At 47.8% G+C, this 22,653-nt stretch overlaps 1 protein-coding gene across 1 annotated transcript; it reads left to right on the forward strand.

Moving 5' to 3' along the window:
* The first annotated feature begins 3,943 nt into the window (after positions 1-3,943).
* On the forward strand, positions 3,944-22,203 carry STIP1 (stress induced phosphoprotein 1). Its single transcript, XM_026716404.2, has 14 exons — positions 3,944-4,084; positions 9,671-9,880; positions 10,439-10,580; positions 12,106-12,247; positions 13,501-13,669; positions 14,235-14,361; positions 15,095-15,197; positions 16,745-16,865; positions 17,475-17,571; positions 18,149-18,273; positions 19,336-19,372; positions 19,604-19,707; positions 20,506-20,678; positions 21,616-22,203. Exons 1-14 carry the CDS (start codon positions 4,076-4,078, stop codon positions 21,686-21,688), a joined length of 1,632 nt encoding a protein of 543 aa, XP_026572189.1. The 5' UTR covers positions 3,944-4,075; the 3' UTR covers positions 21,689-22,203.
* The last annotated feature ends 450 nt before the right edge of the window (positions 22,204-22,653 follow it).

Consider the following 22,653-nt stretch of genomic DNA (forward strand, 5'->3'; position numbering starts at 1 on the left):
GGGATCCAAGGTCTTCTGGGAAATGTAGTCTTTGCAACGCTTCTTAACCGCTTCCAGACTTGACAAGTCTTGCTGAGGATTCTGGGAATTTGAAACCGTCCTAAGGAGGCGGGGGCGGGGTGGGGGCGGGGAGAAGGCAATCCTGGGCTTGGAGTTGAAAAAACAGGTATGTTAGGTGAGAATCTCAGCTTGGGAGCCCAAGTGTTGTACAGGTACTCCTTGACTTATGACCACAATAGAGCCCAATGTTTCTGTGGCCAAGCAAAACTCAAAAGTGAGTTTTGTCTCGTTTGACCGTCTTTCTTGCCACCCTCGTTAAGTGAATCACCACAGTTGTCAAGTTAGCAATATGGTTGTTAGGTGAATCTAAGTTCCACATTGATTTTGCTCGTTAGAAGGTCGCAAAAGGGGATTACATGATCCCGGGACACTGGAACCATCATAAATACGAGACAGTTGAATTGAGAGTGTGAAATTTGATCACAGGGATGCTGCAATGGTCATAAGTGTGAAAAAATGGTCATAAGTCCCTTTTTTCAGTGTTGTTGTAACTTAGAATAATCATTAAACTTTTGTATGTTGAGGACTACCTGTACTTTTTGCAAACTAACAGAGAGGGTTATCCAGTTTCCTGCTTGAGCAGGGGGTTGGACTAGAAGACCTCCAAGGTCCCTTCCAATTGTTATTCTTTTCTATAAAAAGTTGTCTAAAAACTCTGAATAACAAAACGAACACATTATGTAAATATATTTCCCTCCCCCAACCTGCTTTAGCACATCTTTCATTTACAGAAATGAATCATTAAGAGAAAACTCCAATAATTTATTTCTTAGATTTGTATAATTATAATTTATATAAAATTATAAATCTTGGCTTTATAAATTTATAATAGCATTCAGGAACCTGGAAAACATTAGATTCGATGTGGGGGGGGCGTTCTTGATCAAATATTATGAATTTATAATGTTTGAGCAGGAACTCCTTAAAAGAGGTGTAATGTTTTTCAGGATCCCCAATTCTATCAATTCCAGTTACACAGTTCCTGTAATCAAGGATAGCAGGAGTTACAACCCAGGCTCATATGGGGTACTTCCGTGCTTTTTAAGAAGCTGATTTTGCAATGTCAATGCTACATTTCAAATATTACAAAAATAAGCAAAGGGTCTTAACTGATCCAAAGATATACAAGAGTGTTTCTCAAATTTGGCAGCTTTAAGGCGGGTGGACCAACTCCAAGAATTCCTTAGCTGGATGGAGAATATAGGGCATTGAAGTCCATCCATCTTATAGCATGCTGGTTGGGGAATTCTGGGAGTTAAAAGCCCACCAATCTTCAAGTGGCCAAGTTTGAGGAAACAGAGGTGTAGAAGATGGTAGACCAGAGCCTGTTCACCAATCCTGCTCCAAAATAATGCTTTGAAAAAAGAGATATATTGCTTATTCCCTGGTGGGCTGAGTTTCCATTTGTTGGCCGCGTAACTGGCAGCTAATTTTAGAAAGGATGTTGACAGAAGACACGCTTCTAATTATAGCTGAAAAACTAATCTTGTTGCTTTCCTCTGTATGATGCTCAGAGCAGCACCAACTTGGCCAGTTTGATTTATTACCCCCCCACACACACCAAATAAAGTGCAATGTGCTATATTGAAATAAGATTCAAACGATATTAGAAAATAAAAGGTTAATTTAAATTAAATTAAATGTAAATCTTTCAGCTTCCTGTTGTTTTTCCAGCCTTGTATTGTTTTTCCAGCCTTTCTACATTAATTGATGACCATCCCCACAGTCATGTGATCAAAATTGGGTTGCTTGGCAACCAGCATATATTTATGACAATTCCAGCATATATTTATGACAGTTCCAGCATCCCGGGGTCAGGTGATTGCCATTGGGGACTTTCCCAACTGGCTTCCAACAAGCAAAGTCAATGGGGGAAGCCGGATCTGCTTTACAACTGTATGATTCACTTAGCAACTGCAGTGATTTGCTTAATGGCAAAAAAGCCATAAACTCAAGCAAGACTCACTAAGCAACTGCTTTGCTTAGCGACATAAATTCTTTCCCAGTTGTGGTTGTAAATCAAGGAAATACCTGTACTCTTTATTTAAATTTATTTCCAAATAAATCTAGATCCAATTATGAGGTTATGACAAGGTATAACCCAGTTTACAGGACTTCGTTTAGGAAGGATGAGTCCATAACTTTCCCATTATGGTTGAACAAATCGCAGCCTCCATTATGATTGAGGAGGCTGGCTGGGAGTTGTAGTTTATTTTTGTCTGGAGGATGGCAGGTTTCTCACCCCGACTTAAGACATTCATCCTCAGAGAAGCAGAATCTGAAACCATGCCAACGAAGATTTAATTTGCTACACCATTATTTTATTAGACATAAACAGATAAACAGATAATCAGAGTTGGAAGGGACCTTATAGGTCCAACCCCCTGCCCAAGCAGGAGACCCTACACCATTTCTCACAAATGACAAATTAGAACATGAGTTCTAATGTCTAATTTTTACATATCCCAAGTCTTGGAAAGCCAATTAAGCATGTAAATTGTCAAAATGACCCAATGAAGTATGCAAATTAAAAGCCCAGTTATGAAATTAACACCCACCCTTAACCCTTCTTGCAATCAGCTTTTCTGCACATTTGACACCACGGTATGAACTACCTAACTTGGCTTAAGACTTTAAGATATCTTTCCCATTGTACAATCTGCTCTTTTAAAATTACCACCCTCGAAGCATCTCAAAATAAAATAATGTGGAATCAGATACTGGAATCATCAATTCTGGAATCAGAATCAGATATTTCCCTTTTAAAAATCAAAAATGGCATTTTTTAAAACATTGTTCCCAAACAGGTCACCATCCAGAAAGAGTGGATTTCAGTTCCCATAATCCCAGAAGGAAGAATGGTTGGGAGCATGGGAATTGTAGTCCAACTCATCAGGAGAATCGTTGGAGAAAAGCCAGGAAAGCATTCGATTTTTGTAGTTTTGTCTTGCAGCTATTGGTGAAGTTATTACATATTTTGAATGAATGAATGATGAATGAATTCTTTATCAGCCAAGTGTGATTGGACACACAAGGAATTTGTCTTGGTGCAAATGCTCTCGGTGTGTACACACAAAGAAAAGATAAATGAGTCAAGAATCATAGGGTACAACACTTAATATAGTCATAGGGTACAAATAAGCAATTAAGTCATACTAGGAAACAGTCAATATAAATGTTTTATAATATTTTGTTCGGTAAATATTTTGTGCTGTTACATTTATACTAGATAGGAATGCGTGCAAATTTATATATGCAATTTGAAAAAAAACTGTAAGGAGAGAAAGTGTTTTATAAAGCTTGGCGGGGGGAATTAAAAACACGGAGAAAAAAAAAATGTCAGGACTTTTCAGTGCAATAAATCAAAACTTCCCAAACTAGAGGACGGGGGGAGGAAGCTTCCGGCTTCCCCAATAAAAGCAAAAGGTGGAAATGACGTCACTCTTTTACAGCCATTTAAAGCGGCTAGACGGAGAAATCCGGAAAACCAATGAGAATCATCGAAGGAAGGATAGGGAGGGGAAAAATAAATAAATAAATCTCAAGGCATCTTGCTATTGGTCAGGAGCTCTGGTGACGTTAGGTCTCCGTCCCAATAGAAGCGCAGCGCGGATTTTCCCCCAAATCCCGCCCCCTCCCCGTTTCTCCACAAGCCTGTCAAACGGCGCGGGCCAATGGCTTTGAGGGATAAGCCCGCGTCGGCGAACCAATCCGCGCGTCGCGTGGGGGGGGCCGTGGTGGTGGTGGGACGGTGGCAAAAGGCGGAGAGGGTAAGGCCCGCCCTCTTTTTCATCTCCCACCAACGAGCCCTTCGGGAGGCGCGGAGGGGGCGGGCCGGCGCGCGGGGCGGGAGCCAATCGGGGCGCGGGGGCGGGGCGGGAGCATTCTAGCAGGTTCCAGAAGGCGGCGTGGGAGACGGGAAAGGCGGGCGTAGGAAGGAGCCCGAGAGCCAGACGGGAAAAAAGTCGAAGGAGAGACGAGGAGGCGGTGGCGGAACTGCGATTTCCCCGGCGCCATGGAGAAGGTGTGTGTGTGTGTCGGCGGGGAAGGGGGGAGAAGGGTCAACGTAGAGGAAAGAATGCTGTGCCTTCTGCAAAGGATTCTGGGAAATGCACGTTGAAGTGGGGAGGGGGATCGAAGGGGACGGGGACGGGGTGCAGAGCATCATGGGAAGGGGAGGCGACTCCCCCAGCCTCGTGGAGAAGGACGGGGGAGCTCGCAGTGCATCTTGGGAAGGGCGGAGGGAGGTCGACAGTCCCCCCCCCACGTGCTGCCCTTGAATGGGGTGGGTTCCCATCATCCCCAGCCTACATGGCCCACCTGCTTCCTTCAGAGTAATGGCATTACCAATCATCCCCAGCCTGCATGGCCCACCTGCCTCCTTCAGAGTAATGGCCTTACCCATCATCCCCAGCCTGCATGGCCTACCTGCTTCCTTCAAAGTAATGGCCTTACCCATCATCCCCAGCCTGCATGGCCTACCTGCTTCCTTCAAAATAATGGCCTTACCCATCATCCCCAGCCTGCATGGCCTACCTGCTTCCTTCAAAATAATGGGCCTTACCCATCATCCCCAGCCTACATGGCCCACCTGCCTCCTTCAAAGTAATGGCCGTACCCATCATCCCCAGCCTACATGGCCCACCTGCCTCCTTCAAAGTAATTGCCTTACCCATCATCCCCAGCCTACATGGCCCACCTGCCTCCTTCAAAGTAATGGCCTTACCCATCGTTCTCAGCCTAAATGGCCTACCTGCTTCCTTCAAAGTAATGGCCTTACCCATCGTTCTCAGCCTAAATGGCCTACCTGCTTCCTTCAAAATAATGGCCTTACCCATCATCCCCAGCCTGCATGGTCTACCTGCTTCCTTCAAAGTAATGGCCTTACCCATCATCCTCAGCCTACATGGCCCACCTGCCTCCTTCAAAATAATGGCCTTACCCATCATCCCCAGCCTGCATGGTCTACCTGCTTCCTTCAAAATAATGGCCTTACCCATCATCCCCAGCCTGCATGGCCTACCTGCTTCCTTCAAAGTAATGGCCTTACCCATCATCCCCAGCCTACATGGCCCACCTCCCTCCTTCAAAATAATGGCCTTACCCATCCTCTGCAGTTCAGGTGACTTCCCAGCTTTCCACACTTAATGGTTGTTGAGAACTTAATAATTCGGTCCCATGCTTTTGTAGACTGGGCTACAGCTCCCATCATCCCCAGCCGGGCTATTCTCAGACTGAGGGGGCAGCCACAAGCTCCAGATAGCCAGCTGGAAAAGCTGGCCTAGAACAGGCTTTAGGTTTATAAGGCTGTGTTTACAGGTGATCTGTTTTATCTGATGGGGACTTAGACCTATGGATGTGGGTTCTGATTGACAAAGTGTGTGTGTGTGTGTGTGTGTATTGGGTGGGGGGGTTGATTCTGCTTGAGGGGTGTTTACTGCGCTGCCTGCATCTCAAATTTTGGACAAGTTTGCTTAGATTTCTGGGGATCTTGCTCTTCATTCTGGAATCTCACCTTCCTTGCAAACACGTTCCAATTTTTCTAAGCGGATTTTTTAGAGACACGGGTCCCACCCAGAGCAGTTTTTCTGTCACGGTTCCCCCATCTTGGTCCGTGGGCCTTAGCAGGCTGCCGTTTCTGATGTGCAAAGACAGTTTCTACGATCTGGTGCCGCCGTTTGGGCAGAAAGGTGCTTTGAATGTTAAATGCTTGCCTCTCCAGCAAAGCTGCGCAAACGGAGGCTTGCTGCAACCTCTCGGCTCTTTGAAGCTGTTTACGAAAAAGAAGAGAGGGGCCAAGCCTAACTTTGCACGTTGCGGCATGTTCGGTATCAGTGGAGGGAAGACCTTGCTATCAAACTCTTCCTGGATCAGGGATCAGGAGGTTCCCGTTTGGGACACAGGTGTAGCCTCTCGCTTCTCTGGATTATTTTGGTAGGGCTGCTTCCAGAATGTGCAGAGACCTTTGCCTAAGCGACCATCTGACGGAGGTGTTGGGTTTGCACATCTGGCTAAGCTGAGCTCAGTCCTTGGCTCTCTCTGAGCTTGGTGGGTTTCTTGCAGACGTTTCATGACCCAACTAGGGAACATCATCAGTGCTAGAAAAAAGTGGGGAGGAGACTGTGGGGTCCTTAGCGCTCTCTGAGCTTGGTGGTTTTCCTGCAGATGTTTCATGACCCAACTAGGTAACATCATCAGTGCTGGGAGGGAGGGAGAAAGGAGGAGGAGGAGAAGGAGAACTGTGGGGTCCTTGGCGCTCTCTGAGCTTGGTGGGTTTCTTGCAGACGTTTCATGACCCAACTAGGGAACATCATCAGTGCTAGAAAAAATGGGGAGGAGGAAGAGGAAGACTGTGGGGTCCTTAGTGCTCTCTGAGCTTGGTGGTTTTCCTGCAGACGTTTCATGACCTAACTGGGTAACAACATCAGTGCTAGAACGGAGTAGGGTTTGATGAGCAGAGGACAACTGTGGGGGTTCTTGCTGCTGTCTGAGCTTGGTGGCTTTTTTGCAGACGTTTCATAACCCAACTAGATAACCTCATCAGTGCCTGAAGGTAATGGGGAGTGTGGAGATGAGGAAGAGGACTGTGAGATCCTTGGTGCTCTCTGAGCTTGGTGATTTTCCTGCAGACATTTCATGACCCAGCTGAGTAACATCATCAGCACTAGAAGGGAGTGGGGTTTGCTCTCGGTTTATATTGCCCTGCCGGTATTGAGGCAGGGTGGTCTTAAAAGGTTCTTTGCTTGGGCTGTGCACGGTTGGCTTGTTCTGGGATCAACCGAGAACCCCTAAGGCTGTCACCCCCACCAACACTAGATCATTGGACCATAAAATTGAGAGCAAACCCCACTCTACTAGCGCTGATGATGTTACCTAGTTGGGTCATGAGACGTTTGCAAGAAAAGCAAGCACCACGGACCCCTAATTTCAACCCTGAGCTACCAATATTCTCCTTTCAATGACATAAATCATGCCCTTATCATCTCAGCATTCCTGGTTTTTGGTGCACTAAGCCAGTCGTGGTTTATTCGATAAACTATTATTAAACTCTGACTCAGCACTGTGTGTGAATCAGGGTAATTGCAAACAGCGGGTTGTTCTCTTCCTGCAAAGTTCCCTCTAGAGAGAAAAGGGGAAAAAAGCTCTTGGCTAAACCTGTGGGCCTGGGAGCTTTGGCTTGCAAAAACGTGTCGTCTATTGGGGTCAAGCTTAACTCAGAGCTGTGCTGCCCCCTCTGACCTTTTGCTACTAATTAAAACTTTCCTCCCGTCCTAATTACACTCTTGCCCGGGTGTGAAAAATGAACGCAGGAAGCAATTGGCCTTTTTAAGTCCAGGTGCCAGAAACCGGAACAAGCAGGCAAATAGGGAAAAGAAAACAACAGAACAGACCTGTAATGTAAGGCAGCCCGGGCCAGGTGTAGCTGTGATTGTGTCAAGGTTTACACCATAGCAACCTGGCCGGGGTCCAATTCCACGGCTGAGCCTCTGGGCCTTTTGTGCTTCCTTGCTCCCCGTCCCAAACGGGGGCCGGGGTGATGGGTATCTTCGAACGCTCGTATTGTCTTGCCTCCTTCACCTTTTATTTTTATTTTATTTTTTTAAGATTTAAAAACTCGTTTCCCCACATAGCTAAAACACGGAGCTAAGAGGCACCTGGGAGTCTTGCAGGGAGAGCCCGGGTGACATTTTGTCACGGCTCGAAAGGGTGGGTTATTCTGGGCCATCTGTAATTTCAGCTGCCCCCCCACCCCCAGCTGAACGGAGGAGCTGTGACTCAGAGGAAGCTGCCTCTGGGTCGCCGTTTTCCTCTGGGGGAGAATGTGAGGATGTGGTAGGGATCTGGTCCTGTGACTTACGTCACGGTTCCAGACGCAGGTGAGCTGCAAACGCTCGCTTTCAGGGTGCTTGGGTGTCCATGAACAGAGGAGGGGTGCTCAATAGTTGGACGCAGGTTGGCCCTGGCTCTCTTTCTGGAGGGAAGAAGGGAATGTGACTACTGCACCCCGATAACAAGATATCTGAATGTGATTTTCTGCCCTCGTGGCAGTCCTCGGTTTGCAACCGCAGCCGAGCCTCGGGTTTCTGCTGTTAAGCAAGGCGGTTAAGTGGATGTTGCCTCGTTTTACAGCCCTCCTTGCCACTGTTGTTAAGGGAATCGTTGCTGTTAAGTTGGACACAGGGTTGTGAATCTGGCTTTCCCTCCCATGTCGGAAGGTCTTCGAAAGAGGAGTGCGTGATCCCCCGGCACAACTGCAACCGTCGTAAATATGAGCCGGTTGCCAAGCCGTTTGTGTGGATTTTGACCACGTGATGTTGCAACGGTCATAAGGAGGGACATAAGGATAAGTCACCTTTTCCAGTGCCATCGTAACTTCGGTCACTACATGAACTAAACGGACCAAGATCCCGGACGTCTTACCAGAATGAAGGATCCGGTGCCTCTTGGCAGCACCGGTTCTTCCGGTGCTTTATTCAAAACAAGAGGCGAATTTCAGTGCCTAGCAGCCCAGCTAGCACAGCCAGCTATTAAAGGAGCGATAATTTAACAACATCTGGAGGGCTAGAGTTTTTTGGTTTTGGTTTTAATTCCACGAGCAAAGCCAAGGTTGCCTCCCTAGGCCATCTCATAATACACAATTCACTTGAACTCGATTTTAGGTGTGCTGTGGCTGTTAAAGACTTAACAAGGGCTGTATTGTATAAGATACTAGCTCCAAAGCCGTGCTTGGCTACGAAACTATGTGGTTGGCCTTAGTTTTGGGGGAGGGAAATCGGGGGGCGGGGATTTCTGCCTCTGCCTACCAGTATCCATTGGTATTCGTCTGGCTAGCGTCCTGTCAGTGTGTGAGAGAGTTGAGGGCTGCTTGGAAACTGAAAGAGTATTTGCTGTGTGAGCAAAGAGGAGACAGCAAGGAGCCTGGGCGTGGCTTAGCTCAACTGTTCTGTACTAAAGTTGCTCAGTGCTCTGAAACTGCAACTCCTCTCCTCTGCGTGTATTTTGCATTTGGAAGAGATTTCTTTTCATGTGGGGAGGGGGAGTAGAACTCCTTAGCATCAGAGCGTGTTAATAATAATATAGGAAATATTAATGCTCTGATGGTCACTTGAAAAAATCATTTCTTAATGAGCACTTAGAAGCCAAGAGGAACATAGGTGCTAAATTTCAAATTTGTAGGCTTTATGGTTCTGGAGATTTTGTGATGATGCGTGAGTGGTATTTCACGCTCGTGCGCGCATACACACACACACACACATATATATACATACATACATATATACATATATATGCATACACACACACACATATGTATATATAAATATATAAAAAACCTTGATTGATTCTAGGTGGATCCTGCAATTTTGAGTAAGCAACTTCCAGACTGGGTATCGCAAAGCTGACAGATTCCAGCATCTTACATTTCCTCCACGAGGCAGCTAGGATGTCTGTACTCGAGTCCAGCGTAAAATTGAGCACCGTCTCTCTTAGCAACTGAAGTTCCTGTCCCAAATATGGTTGCAGGTTGAGGACTGCCTGTATATCCTTAGAACTTTAGGGGGATGTTTTGTTCCAGGTTAAACGCCTTCTCTCTGCTCTTCTCTCCTGCCAGGTGAACGAACTGAAGGAGAAGGGTAACAAGGCCCTCAGCTCCGGCAACACCGCCGAAGCCATCAAGCACTACTCCGAGGCCATCAAGCTGGACTCTGCCAACCACGTGCTCTACAGCAATCGCTCTGCGGCCTACGCCAAAAAGGGAGACTACCACAAGGCCCTGGAAGACGCTTGCAAGACCATCGAGCTGAAGCCCGAATGGGGCAAGGTGAGAAGAGGGTGGGCCAGGTGTGATTTTGAAAGCTCTTCCTTTTGGTGCTGTGGGGAAGGATGAGCGCGGGTCCTCCTGGACTTAGCAGGGTTATTTTTTTTTAGTGGCCGTTCAAAGTCATAACAGCCCTGGGAAAAGTGATTTACGGCCGCTTTTCACACAACCAGGTGACTAATTTCACAACCGCAGTGATTCCCTTTGACAACTGTGGCCAGAGCTATAATAGTCGGGGCAAAACTCACTCAATTGTCTCACTCAGCGACAAAAATGTTGGGCTCTCTTGTCGTAAGTCAAGGACTAGCTGTGCTTGCAACCCAGGCCTGAAGTTCTGACATCTCTGTCCCTTTGGTCGCTTAAAACAGCCGTCTCATTTGCGGTGCTTTTGCCGCAAGCCAGCCTTTATTTCCGACGCTGCCCCCAAACCGCCCCCCAGTTTAAAAATGCTGAACCCCGGGGGGGGTTTGCACGACAGCTGTGGGTTTAATGACCTGGGTGGGGTGTGTGTGTGTCTGGTTTCTCTTGGCTTTGTCTCTGATCCGTCCGCGCTCTTTGCAGGGCTACTCTCGAAAAGCAGCGGCCTTGGAATTCCTGAACCGTTTTGAGGAAGCTAAGACGACGTACGCGGAAGGACTGAAACACGAACCGGCCAATGCCCAGCTGAAGGAAGGCCTGCAAAATATGGAGTCCAGGCTGGCAGGTGAGGTGGGGGGGGGAGGAAGGAAGTGGGGGGGGGGGTTTCTCTTCCCTGACTTGGCTGGCGTTACATTCCCATTGCAGCAATCCGGAATAGATACGGCCTGTCTCTTTGGAAAAGCAGGCCAAACCCAGGCCTGTGGCAACCTTTCCGTGACGAAAGAGGGCGGGTACACGTTATTGATCCCCCCCCCAAACTAGCTGGGGGTTCCACGTAAAGGATTGAATAAAAAAAAACAGATATGTGGTACATAGCTAGGGGAGTGGTGCGGTGGCCTGGAGGTGGAGCTCTGGCCTCACAGTCAGGAGGCTGCGTGAGTTTGATCCTAGGTAGCGGCAGGCATTTCTCTCTGGGCCCACTGAGAATTTATCTGCCGAACTAAACTCCGCATCGGCGACAGGAAGGGCATCCGGCCAGTAAAAACACTCCGCTCCATTCACTTGGCTGGACTCCACCCCCACAAGGGGTGATGTGATCATTTGATGATAATGATGATGTGGTAGATAGTCAGGAAAGATCCGGTAGAACAAGCACTCGGCTTACGACCACATTTGAGCCCAAAGTTTCAGTGAAGCATGAGTGTGAGTTCTGCCCCGTTTGATGACCTTTCTTGCCATCGTCGTTAAGAGGATCCCCGCCAGTTGTTAAGTTAGCAGCACGGTTAAAGTGAACCTGGCTTCTTCTCGACCTGTCGGAAAGTTTCCCAAATGGGATCCCACGACTCTGAGACACCGCAGCCGTCGTGAATGCGAGCCGGTTGCCAGGCGCCCGAATTTTGATCGCGGGATTACAGGGATCCTGCGTTGGAGTCGCCGATGTGAAAAAACGGTCACACATCCACTTTGGTTGCTGTTGTAACTTCAAACAGCTACTAAAGGGACTGCTGTAAGTCGAGGACTACCTGCCACACGGTTGTTAAAATGGCTCCCCTGTTGACTCTGCTTGTCAGAAGGTTACCGAAGGAGACCCCGCGGCCGTCATAAATAGGAGTCAGATGAGATGGGGGAGAAGTTAAGGCTGAAAATGGCAGCGCACACACGCACCCCGCAAAGTAAGGGGCCCTGTGGACTCTGCTTGTCAGAAGGTCACCGAAGGAGGTCCCGCGACCGTCATAAATACGAGTCAGATGAGATGGGGGAGAAGTTAAGGCTGAACAAATGGCAGCGCGCGTGCACACACGCACGCGCACACCCCGCAAAGGGGCCCTGTTGACTCTGCTTGTCAGAAGGTCACCGAAGGAGACCCCGCGACCGTCATAAATAGGAGTCAGATGAGATGGGGGAGAAGTTAAGGCTGAAAATGGCAGCGCGTGCACACACACGCACGCGCACACCCCGCAAAGTAAGGGGCCCTGTTGACTCTGCTTGTCAGAAGGTCACCGAAGGAGACCCCGCGACCGTCATAAATAGGAGTCAGATGAGATGGGGGAGAAGTTAAGGCTGAAAATGGCAGTGCACACACACACCCCGCAAAGTAAGGGGCCCTGACTCCTTCCTCTCTCCTCTCCCCCTCGGGGATCCCCTTCCAGAACGGAACCTCATGAACCCTTTCAACATGCCCAACCTCTACCAGAAGCTGGAGAGCGACCCTCGCACCCGGAACCTGCTCAGCGATCCCAGTTACAGAGAGCTGATTGAGCAGCTCCGCAACAAGCCGTCGGAGCTGGGAACGTGAGTGTCCTCGGTGGGGCTTTGCGGGAGGGGGAGGGGGCGGGGAAGGGGAGCGGATCCCTCCCCCAGCCAGGGTCGCACCTTCCTCCATCGGGGCCAGCGCTCCCTTCGTCCGGGAATCCGTCTGCGGGGATCCGTTCGGGATCTTCCATCAAGGAGCTTCAGGGTAGGAACAGAATAACAGGGTTGGAAGGGGGGGCCCTTAGAGGTCGTCTAGTCCAACCCCCTGCTCAAGGAGGAAACCCTGTCCCGTTTCAGACAAATGGCTGTCCAACCTCTTCTTGAAAACTGAGGGAGGGAGGAGGGAAGAAAAGGGAAGGAAGGAAAAAAGGGAAGGAAGAAAGGAAAGCTAGTAGAATAATAAGTTATTCTACTAGGGATAACTTATCCCTAGCAGGAAGAGACCTCGGAGGTCTTCTAGTCCAACCCTCTGCTGAAGCAGGAAACCCTGTCCTGTTTCAGACAAATGGCTGTCCAATCTCTTCTTGAAAACTGAGGGAAGGAGGAGGGAAGGGGAAGGAAGGAAAGAAAGAAGGGAAGGGAGGGAAGAAAGAAGGGAAGGGAGGAAGGGAAGGGAAGGAGGAAAGAAGGAAGGAAGGAAAGCTAGTAGAATAAGTTATTCTACTAGAGATAACTTATCCCTAGCAGGAAGGAACCTTGGAGGTCTTCTAGTCCAACCCCCTGCTCAAGGAGGAAACCCTGTCCCGTTTCAGACAAAGGGTTCTTCAGTCTCTTGTTGAAAACCTCCAGTGGGAGGAATAAAGGAATAAGGGACTTGGAAGGGACCTGGAGGACTTCTAGTCGAGCCTCCTGCTCAAGCTGTCCAGTCTCTTCTCAAAAGCCTCCAATAGTGAACCCCCCACAACGCCTGGAGGCATTCTACCGATCAAGCGATAATTTAATTTGAATTAATTATTTTAATACTAATCCTAATTCATCTTCATGCTTTCACACGGCCACTCGGGCTGCTCCAAGGCCTACCTTTGAGGATTATAGTTTCCTAACTCACCTGGTTATAAAAGAGAGAGAGAGAGAGAAAGAAAAGGCAGCAAAATCAGGTTGGGAAGATTATACACGGTGTGTGTGTGTGTGTCTAAATAAAAGTAGCCCTTGGAGGAATCCAGCCAGGTTTTTTGCCTGTTCTTCAAACCGTGTTAAATCCTGGCTTCCTGCACTGGGGCAGCCTCCCAAGGGCACGTCCTGAATGGCTCAGGCTGGGCTTCTCCCCTCCTTGTCTCCCTGCCGGGTAACAGGAAATTGAAGGACCCCCGGGTGATGACGACGCTCGGGGTGCTGCTTGGAGTGGACTTGGCCAGCGCTGACGACGAGGACGAAGCCATGTCTCCCCCGCCTCCTCCGCCCCCCAAGAAAGAGCCCAAAGCAGAACCCATGGAGGAGGACCTGCCGGAAAACAAGAAGCAGGTACTGCTCTCCGGCAATTTGGTGGCAGAAGGAAAGGAAAGGAGGAAGAAAAATAGAAAGGAAGGGGAAGGAAAGGAAAGGAAATTGGAGGGAGGGAGGGAGGAAGGAAGCAACAAGGAAAATGGAAGGACAGGAAAGAGAAATGAAAGAAAAGGGGAGGAAAGAAGGAATAAAATTAGAGGGAGGGAGGGAGGAAGCAACGAGAAAAATGGATGGATAGGAAAGAGAAATGAAAGAAAAGGGAGGGAGAGAAGGGAAGAAGGAAGAAAATTAGAGGGGAAGGAAAGGAAGAAAATTGGAGGGAGGGAGGAAGGAAGCAACAAGGAAAATGGAAGGACAGGAAAGAGAAATGAAAGAAAAGGGAGGGAGAGAAGGGAAGAAGGAAGAAAATTGGAGGGAGGAAGGAAAGAAGGAAGACGTTCAGGTATCTCTATTCTGGTTCTCAGGTAGTGGGTGGTCAGCGGGGAAAGCTGGTAACTCCTTACTAGGACCAATGATTTGTGTTGAATTTTCTGCCAAACCAGCCTAAAATCTCCTTAATCGGGATGTATCTGCTGATTTTCAGGCCCTGAAGGAAAAGGAATTGGGCAACGAGGCCTATAAGAAGAAAGACTTCGAAAAAGCCTTGGAACATTACAACAAAGCAAAAGATTTGGATCCAACCAACATGACTTACATTACTAATCAAGCAGGTGAGGTGGGCGGAAGAACGGGGACAAAGCTTGCAGGTTTAAAAAGAGAGCAACACCCCCCCCCCGCTCCCTTCTAGCACTGATGATGTTCCCTAGTTGGGTCATGAAACGTCTGCAAGAAAACAGCCAAGTTCAGAGAGCACTGCGGACTCCACAGTTCAACCCTGAGCTACAAATATTCCCTTCTACGGGTTTAAAACAGCACAAACAGGTTGAAGCTAGAAAATGAAATCCCTTGAGGAATAACCGCACAATTAAATATCCGTCCTTGTTTCCATTACATGTTTTAAACTATTGAAAATCTAGGAAATAAAAAGAGGAGGTGAACCCAGGAATTTTATTAAAATAGAACAATCTGGGTTTTCTTGTTTCTACTCCTTAGTCACCCCTTTCGTCTTAGCTGCTGTTGCCTTCTGGCAGCTCTGTGCCCTGGGAACAGGCTCCCCTCGTTCCTCTGCCTCGCTGCTGTCAGATTCTGGAAGCTCCAGAGTCAGCCCCCCACTCCCAGATGGTCCTGGCCCCATCTCTGCCTCGGACGCAGGGCCCAACGTCTTGAGTTCTCCCCCGACTCCAGGACTGGTCCCTGTTCCTCCCCACTGTCCACCTCTGCCGCTATGAACCGCAACAACTTGGCTTGCCAGCTTCATGGGGTGGGGGAAGGCACCTGTAGTTCTCCCACCTGTTTTCACACCTGTCCCCGTGTGTGTTTTGTCATTCTCTCCTTGGCTTTCAGCGGTATATTTTGAAAAAGCGGATTACAACCAGTGCCGAGAACTGTGTGAACAAGCCATCGAGGTGGGGCGTGAGAACCGGGAAGATTATCGACAGATTGCCAAGTAGGTGGCCAGCGTTCCCGGGATGGTTTCCTCAGAGCGATCCCCGTTTTAATTTTTTGCTGTTTTTAAGCTGCCTTTCGAACGTTCCGGTTGCTTGTCAAGCTTTGCTAGAAGCTCGCTTGGTTGGATTGGCACCAGAATTGGCTTAGCTCCCATTTGGGGATGAAAAGGTGGATGCGCTTAAATATTACATCACAATCTGCCTCCGTTTACGACCAGGAATTGAGCCTGGAATTACAATCCTAAATTGTGCCAGTCATTAAATGGATGACTCCCACCTGACTTCGTGGTCGTTTATTTTTATTTTTTTTGTTAAGCAAATCATCTTGGTTCTGAACTGAACGTCATTAAGTGAATCCTTTGCAGTGGGGTGTGTTTCCCCCCCCTCCCAAATCTGAAAATAAATGCTGGTTTCCAGTCTAAATCATAGTGGTGTGACCACTGGATGCTGCAAATGGTCTCCAGTGCGAGACAATTGCAAGGCCCCCCCACCCACCCCCCAAAAAACCCCGATCATGTAACCACAGGGGCTCCCAACTCCAAATCCAGGTTGTACATAAGTTTTGTGTGAGTTTGTTGCAACTTGACGCTGTGGCTAAGTGACCGGTCGTAAATCGAGGACTTCCTTAATGAGTTGCAGCCGGGTCCGGACAGGGCATTTCCTCTGCTCAGGCGGATAATAAACACAGCTAGTCCTTGATTTACAACAGTCCATTTAGTGACCGTTTGAGGTTACGACGGCACTGGTAAAAGGGACTTAGGACCGTTTTTCACACTTGTGACCGTTGCAGCTTCCCCCCCACGGTCACATGGGCAAAATTCAGACACTTGGCAATGGACTCGTCTTTAGGACGGTTGCAGAGCCCCTGGGTCACGCGATGCCCCTTAAGTCTAGGTGCTATTCCTCTTCCTTTTCCTTTCCTTCCTTCCTACCTACCTACCGACGCTGACTCTGTAAGCCACTTAGAGAGGGCTGTAAAGCCCTATAAAGCGGTTTATAAGTCTAAGTGCTATTGCTATTTTCCTTCCCTCCTTCCTCCCTCCCCCTTCCAGTGGTTAGAATTGTAGCATTTCAGGCTAACTCTGCTGACTGCCAGGAGTTTGATCCTGACCAGCTCAAGGTTGACTGGGCCTTCCATCCTTCCGAAGTCTGTAAAATGAGGACCCAGATTGTTGGGGGAAAGAGGCCGACTCTGTAAACCGCTTAGAGAGGGCTGTATAAAAGCACTGTAAAGCAGGATATAAGTCTAAGTGCTATGGCTATTCCTTTTCCCTCCCTCCCTTCCTTCCTACCTACCTACGCTGACTCTGTAAACCACTTAGAGAGGGTTATAAAGCACTATAAAGTGACATGTACGTCTAAGGACCATTGCAATTACCGCCCTGTGATTTAAGCTTCTGAGGATGGAATTGGTCAGCCGCGTCATGCTGCCTTCCAGGCCTGTCCCTCAACAGGTGGTACGAGCATTTTTCGCTGGCCTGAGGACTTTCTCCGTTCCAGATAGGCGGGTGATGACTATTGTTGTTGTGATTGTCTTTGTGCCTAGAGCTTACGCCCGAATTGGGAACTCCTACTTCAAGGAAGAGAAGTACAAGGAAGCCATCCAGTTTTACAACAAGTCTCTGGCTGAACACCGGACTCCAGAGGTGCTGAAGAAATGTCAGCAGGCAAGTAGTTCCCACAGTCAGCCTGTAACTCTGGTGGTTTCGATAGGGTTTTTACTCGTTATTTTTGCTCTCCAGCAGCACCCGCCTCTTCCAGCTCCGCTTTTTAGTTATTTAGATTATATAAGATAAGATAAATTTATTGTCATTGTACTCAGAAACCTGAGAACAACGAAATAAGGTGCTCTTTCACAACATACAACTGAACAACACCGAAAGACATATACAAATAACAATGTAAAACAAATTAAAACAAATAACAGTTAAAAACTGTACAACCAGGATGTTAAGACCCCCAGATTCATAACTCTGCATATCCCACCGTTATTATTTCTTAGAAAGGCAGCAAACAGGCCTAATACTCCTCCCTTCTCCCCCTCTTTCTCTCCACAATAACCACGACGCTATGAGGTGAGTAGGGCTGAGAGAGAAAAGAACCGGGCCAGAATGTGCCAGAGTTGGAGCTAGAACTCCTTGTTTCCTGGTGATTGGCCCAAAGTCACGCAGTTGGCTTTCATGTCTAAGGTGGGACTAGAACTCACCACCCCGTTGCTCCTTCCTACCGGATTTTGTTCCTGGTTGGAAAAACGTTTAAACTTCTTTTCTCCCCAGGCTGAGAAGATCTTAAAAGAACAAGAAAGGGAGGCGTACATCAATCCCGAGCTGGCTTTGGAAGAAAAGAACAAAGGCAACGAATGTTTCCAGAAAGGTGACGAAGTTGCATTGGGTCTCTTTTTGGTCGTTTGCAAGTTGCCCCCGTGTCAAAACCTTCCTGGATTTAATCCACTTCTCCCCCACTGGAGTTAAAATTGCTCCTAGCACATCACTAGGCCAACCACAGCAACTTCTAATCCGTATGGATTGCAACTCCCATGCCAGCTGGGGGAATTCTGGGAGTTGGAAGTCCAAACAGCTCCGAAGTTGGTAAGCTGGAGAAAGCCCTGCGTTAGGCCACGTGCTTTCCTGCCAGCCGCTTAAAACCGCGGCTTCTGCAGAAATGGGCAGAATTTGGCAAGACTGGACTTCCCTCCATGCTGTAGGAAGGTGCAATTCCTACCAGCGGGATGATGGGATGAATTGCTGGAGAAAATATATATATATATCTATTGCTGAATTATGCCCCGAATCCAGTTCATTTCTCTACCTTTAATCCACCTGCTTCCTTTAGGAAGCCTGCAGGTGCAGCCAGAATTATTTTTCCCCCAAGACTCATTATTCAAAGATACACTGCCTTGGAATCTGGAGGCTCCGTCCACCCAGTGATGTTTTTTTTTTTTCTCCTGCAGGCGATTATCCGCAAGCCATGAAGCACTACACGGAAGCTATCAAACGTAACCCCAGCGATGCCAAACTGTACAGCAACAGAGCAGCCTGCTACACCAAACTCTTGGAGTTCCAGCTCGCGCTCAAGGTGAGCATCTTGGCCCAGCGTGGTTCGCGGGGAAGCCGCAGTGACCTCTTTGGTTTCTTTTGTCAACTCTGCATGCAGAAAGCTAGCGTGCCAAAAAGACTCAGGGAGATGTAGAATAGAGTCGGAACGGACCTTGGAGGTCGTCTAGTCCAGCCCCCTGTTCAGGCAGGAGACCCTATAGCATCTCAGGCAAGGGACTCTCCAGTCTCTTAAAAGCCTCCAGTGATGGCTGCAGCCGTTCTTCGTATGTTTTAGTCTCCAGGCCTTTGATCGTCTTAATTGCGCTTCTCTGCACTTTTTCCAAAGCCTCAACGTCTTTTTGTTTTTGTTTTTGTAGTGTGACCAAAATTGGTTGACCGAATGTGGTCTTGTTAAAAGAAATTAAAAGACTTAACATGTTAAAAGACTTTTTTTCTCTTTTCAAATCTGAAACTGAACGCGGGCCATGTTTTCCGTTTATAATCTGAACGCTGTTTTACCAGATCCGTCCGATTCCAGGTAGTTCTCAATTTGCAACCGTTTGTTTAGTGACCACTCAAAAAGTTACAACAATGCTCAAAAAAAGTGACTTATGACTAGTTCTTCTGCTTACGACCGTCGCAGTGTCTCCACCATCGTTTGGCAACTGGCATATACAGTATTCGTGGCGCCTGAATTTTGATCACGTGACTATCGGGGGAATGACGCTGCAACGGTCGTGGTTAAAAACGGTCCTAAAGACCCTTTTTTTTCCCAGTGCTGTTGTAACTTTGAACGTTCACTAAATGAACTGTTGTAAGTGGAGGGCTACGTGTAAATTCCCCGGGATGCGGAATCACAGGAGTTGGAGTCTGAATCTGGGAGAAATCAGGTTACCCATCTCGAATTTAAAATCCTGGAGTCTCCGCTGGAGACACAGACCTGAACTTCCCTCCCTACAAATGCAGAAAAACCATCCAAACGTGCTCTTCTCAAAGAGCTGGCTGGCAAGGTCCTATTAGGATGAACAAGAGGAAGGGAAATATATATATATATATATTTGTTCTGAGAAAGCATCCTTAAAACGCCTTCTTCGTTCCGCAGGATTGCGAGGAGTGCATCCGTTTAGAACCCGTGTTCAGTAAGTAGATGAATTGGAAGCTCTGGACTCTCCGGGTACCTGTAGGGGTGTTGGGTGTGGCAGGGGAATTCTGGGAGTTGAAGTCTCCATCTCCAGCCAAGGTTGAGAAGCATTCACTTCATTCTTTTGAGAAAGGCTCTTGAATGAAGGTGGGGGAGGGGGAAGCGAAACCTGGAGCAAATGGCTGCCCCGCCTTTCTGAAGCTGACGGCGTTCCTCTTTGCTTTCGCAGTCAAAGGCTACACGCGCAAAGCGGCGGCGTTGGAAGCCATGAAAGATTACACCAAAGCGATGGATGTCTATCAGAAAGCGCTGGAGCTGGACTCAAATTGCAAGGTGAGGACACACTTGTTCTGACCTGGGTCAACAAACTCGACAAAACCTCTGACGCGAACTCTGTAAGATTCCTTTATTAGGAGTGCCGGCAGCCCCAGCAAAAAAATATTTCTCTCTCACCACAGGCTAACAAGGCCATCCATCTGGGCGATGAATAGTTGTCTACCGCATTTATTCATCTCCGCCCCCTGCCTTTGAGCCCCAGAGCTAGGGTGGGGCTTTGCTAGTAGCGGTGGCTCTTCTGTCCCAAGGACCGGCCCATAGATTTCCACTGCTCTCCTCTCCTCTCTCTTTCTGTGCGTCAGGCACTGGACCCACAGCTGTTCCTCCTCTTCCTCATCAGCCACCTCCAGACCTGGGGGCTGTTGACTCTCCATCCGAGGGCTGACGGATGGCTCAGGCTCCGCCTCCATCTCTCTCTCCCCCTCTCTCTCCCTCTCTCTCTCCCTCTCTCTCTCACCACAAGTTAACAAGTCCGTTAACTTATTCATCTCTGCCCCCTGCCTTTAATCTGGATTCGCTTAACGGCCATTACTAATTTTAACAACCGCCGTGATTCCCCGAACCAACGGTGGCAAGAAAGGTCGTCAAACGGGGCAAAACTCCACTCCCTCAGCCCCAGAAATGTGGTGGTCGTAAGTCGAGGACCACCTGTATGTGCCCTGAAATGCGGAAGCTGCAAGAAGAAATTATCCTTCAAGGCCATTCATCGGGGGAACGTTGCGCGCTGAAACGAGCCTTGTACAACGATTGTCCTCATTATTTTTTTCCCCCCTTCTCCCGGATGCAATCCTACAGGAAGCGGCCGAAGGTTACCAGCGCTGCCTGATGTCCCAGTACAATCGCAACGACAACCCCGAGGACGTGAAACGCCGGGCCATGGCCGACCCCGAGGTGCAGCAGATCATGAGCGATCCAGCCATGCGGCTGATCCTGGAACAGATGCAGAAGGATCCCCAGGCGCTAAGCGAGTGAGTCAAGAGCTGGGGAAATCCGTCAGAGAAAAGTTCCGTTAGATGATCCTGAGCTTCGGTCTTCCCCAAGCGGCCTTGCTAAGGGGTGTAGATAGGAGCCGGGATGGGCAATTCATTTTTCCTCAGCCACTGTTAGAACAGGAATAGGAAGGGAGTAGAGTAGAGTAGAGTAGAGTAGAGTAGAGTAGAGTAGAATAGAGTAGAATAGAATAGAATAGAATAGAATAGAATAGAATAGAATAGAATAGAATAGAATAGAATAGAACAGAACAGAACAGAACAGAACAGAACAGAACAAGAATGAATAGAATAGAATAGAATAGAATAAGGAATAGAATAAGGAATAGAATATAGAATAGAATAAGGAATAGAATAGAATAAAGAATAGAATAGAATTAGAATAGAATAGAATAATGGAATGGAAAATAGAATAGAATAAGAATGAATAGAATAGAGTAGAATGGAATAATGGAATGGAGAACAGAACAGAACGAGAATGAATAGAATAGAATAGAATAGAATAGAATAGAATAGAATAGAATAGAATAGAATAGAATAAGAAATAGAATAGAATATAGAATAGAATAAAGAATAGAATAGAATAATGGAATGGAAAATAGAATAGAATAAGAATGAATAGAATAGAGTAGAATGGAATAATGGAATGGAGAATAGAATAAGAATAAGAATGAATAGAATAGAACAAGAATGAATAGAATAAGGAATAGAATAGATAGAATAGAAGAGTTGGAAGGGACCTTGGAGGTCTTCTAGTCCAACCCCCCCGCTTAGGCACGAAACCCTAAAACATTTCAGACAAATAGTTATCTAATCTCTTCTTTAAAACTCCCAGTGTTGGAGCATTCACAACTTCTGGAGGCAAGGAGTTCCACTGGTTAATTGTTCTGACTGTCTCTCCTTTTCCCCACGGCAGACACTTGAAAAACCCTGTCATCGCTCAGAAGATCCAGAAGCTCATGGATGTTGGCTTGATCGCCATCCGGTGATGATTCTGACCACCCTTCATCACTTCCCCTCCCCGGTTGGAAAAAAAAAAGAAAAAAAAAAGAAAAGGCAGCCTTGATGGACTTCCTCCATGAAATGGGTCCAAGTCTCGGGACCATCGCCTCGGCAAAAGGCAGAGAGACGCGCCCATCGGAGGCCCCTATGTGTCCGGCCTTCTGCCTCTCCCACATGCGTGCTCGTACCAACCACCCACCCTACTTGGCACCGGGGGGCCGGGGGGGGAAACCGGCTTTCGTCCATCGTCTCGGCCTGTTGCTCTGTCTCAGTTATACCTCCCTGTTGTGAGCTGCCTTTTTCTTTCCTTTTTGGGGGAGGGGAGGGGGGTTCCCCCCCCTCTTCCACCCCACTTCCCTTTGCAGTTTTCAATTCTCTCGGCCAGCAGCTGTAGCCCTGGCGAGCTTCGTCACTCGTTTCCCCAGTTTTTCGGCTGTGAGGCTATACGGTTTTATTTTGGTCTCCTGCACATCCAATAAAATAAAATTAAAAAACAGCAAAATGTAGGCCTTCGAGAGTCCTCTCTTTTCCCCCCTCCAATTCCGAATAAAACGCAGATAGCGGAGATAAAGTTGGTCTGTTACAGGTAGTCCTTGACTTAGAGCCCCAACATTTTCTATCACTAAGTGAGACATTTGAGTTTTTTATGGCTTTTTCCTGCCACAGTCGTTCAGGGAGTCCCTTGCGGTTGTTAAGTTAATCACACTGGTTGTTAAGTGAATCAGGCTTCTCCACTGACTTGCAAAAGGGGATCACTGACCCCAGGGCGCTGCGACCGTCGTAAATATGAGCCAGTTGCTAAGCTGTCTGAATTTTAATCGCGTGGCCACGGGGAGACTGCAACAGTCATAAAGTCTGAAAAATGTAAGTTCAGTTTTTTCCCCCCATGCCGTTGAAACTTGGAACAGTTGCTAAGCAAGTTGTAAGTCGAGGACTACCTGAATAGCATCTT

Source organism: Pseudonaja textilis, chromosome 16 (assembly GCF_049901715.1).
Source record: "Pseudonaja textilis isolate UNSWEBS1 chromosome 16, rPseTex1.2, whole genome shotgun sequence".
NCBI classification, from domain to species: domain Eukaryota; kingdom Metazoa; phylum Chordata; class Lepidosauria; order Squamata; family Elapidae; genus Pseudonaja; species Pseudonaja textilis.

What these genes read in the sequence shown, in the direction of transcription:
- STIP1 (XM_026716404.2), top strand. An exon ending in TGCCGGAAAACAAGAAGCAG is followed by an intron (nt 13,670 to 14,234) that starts GTACTGCTCTCC and finishes GCTGATTTTCAG; the next exon opens with GCCCTGAAGGAAAAGGAATT. An exon ending in AGTTCCAGCTCGCGCTCAAG is followed by an intron (nt 18,274 to 19,335) that starts GTGAGCATCTTG and finishes TTCGTTCCGCAG; the next exon opens with GATTGCGAGGAGTGCATCCG.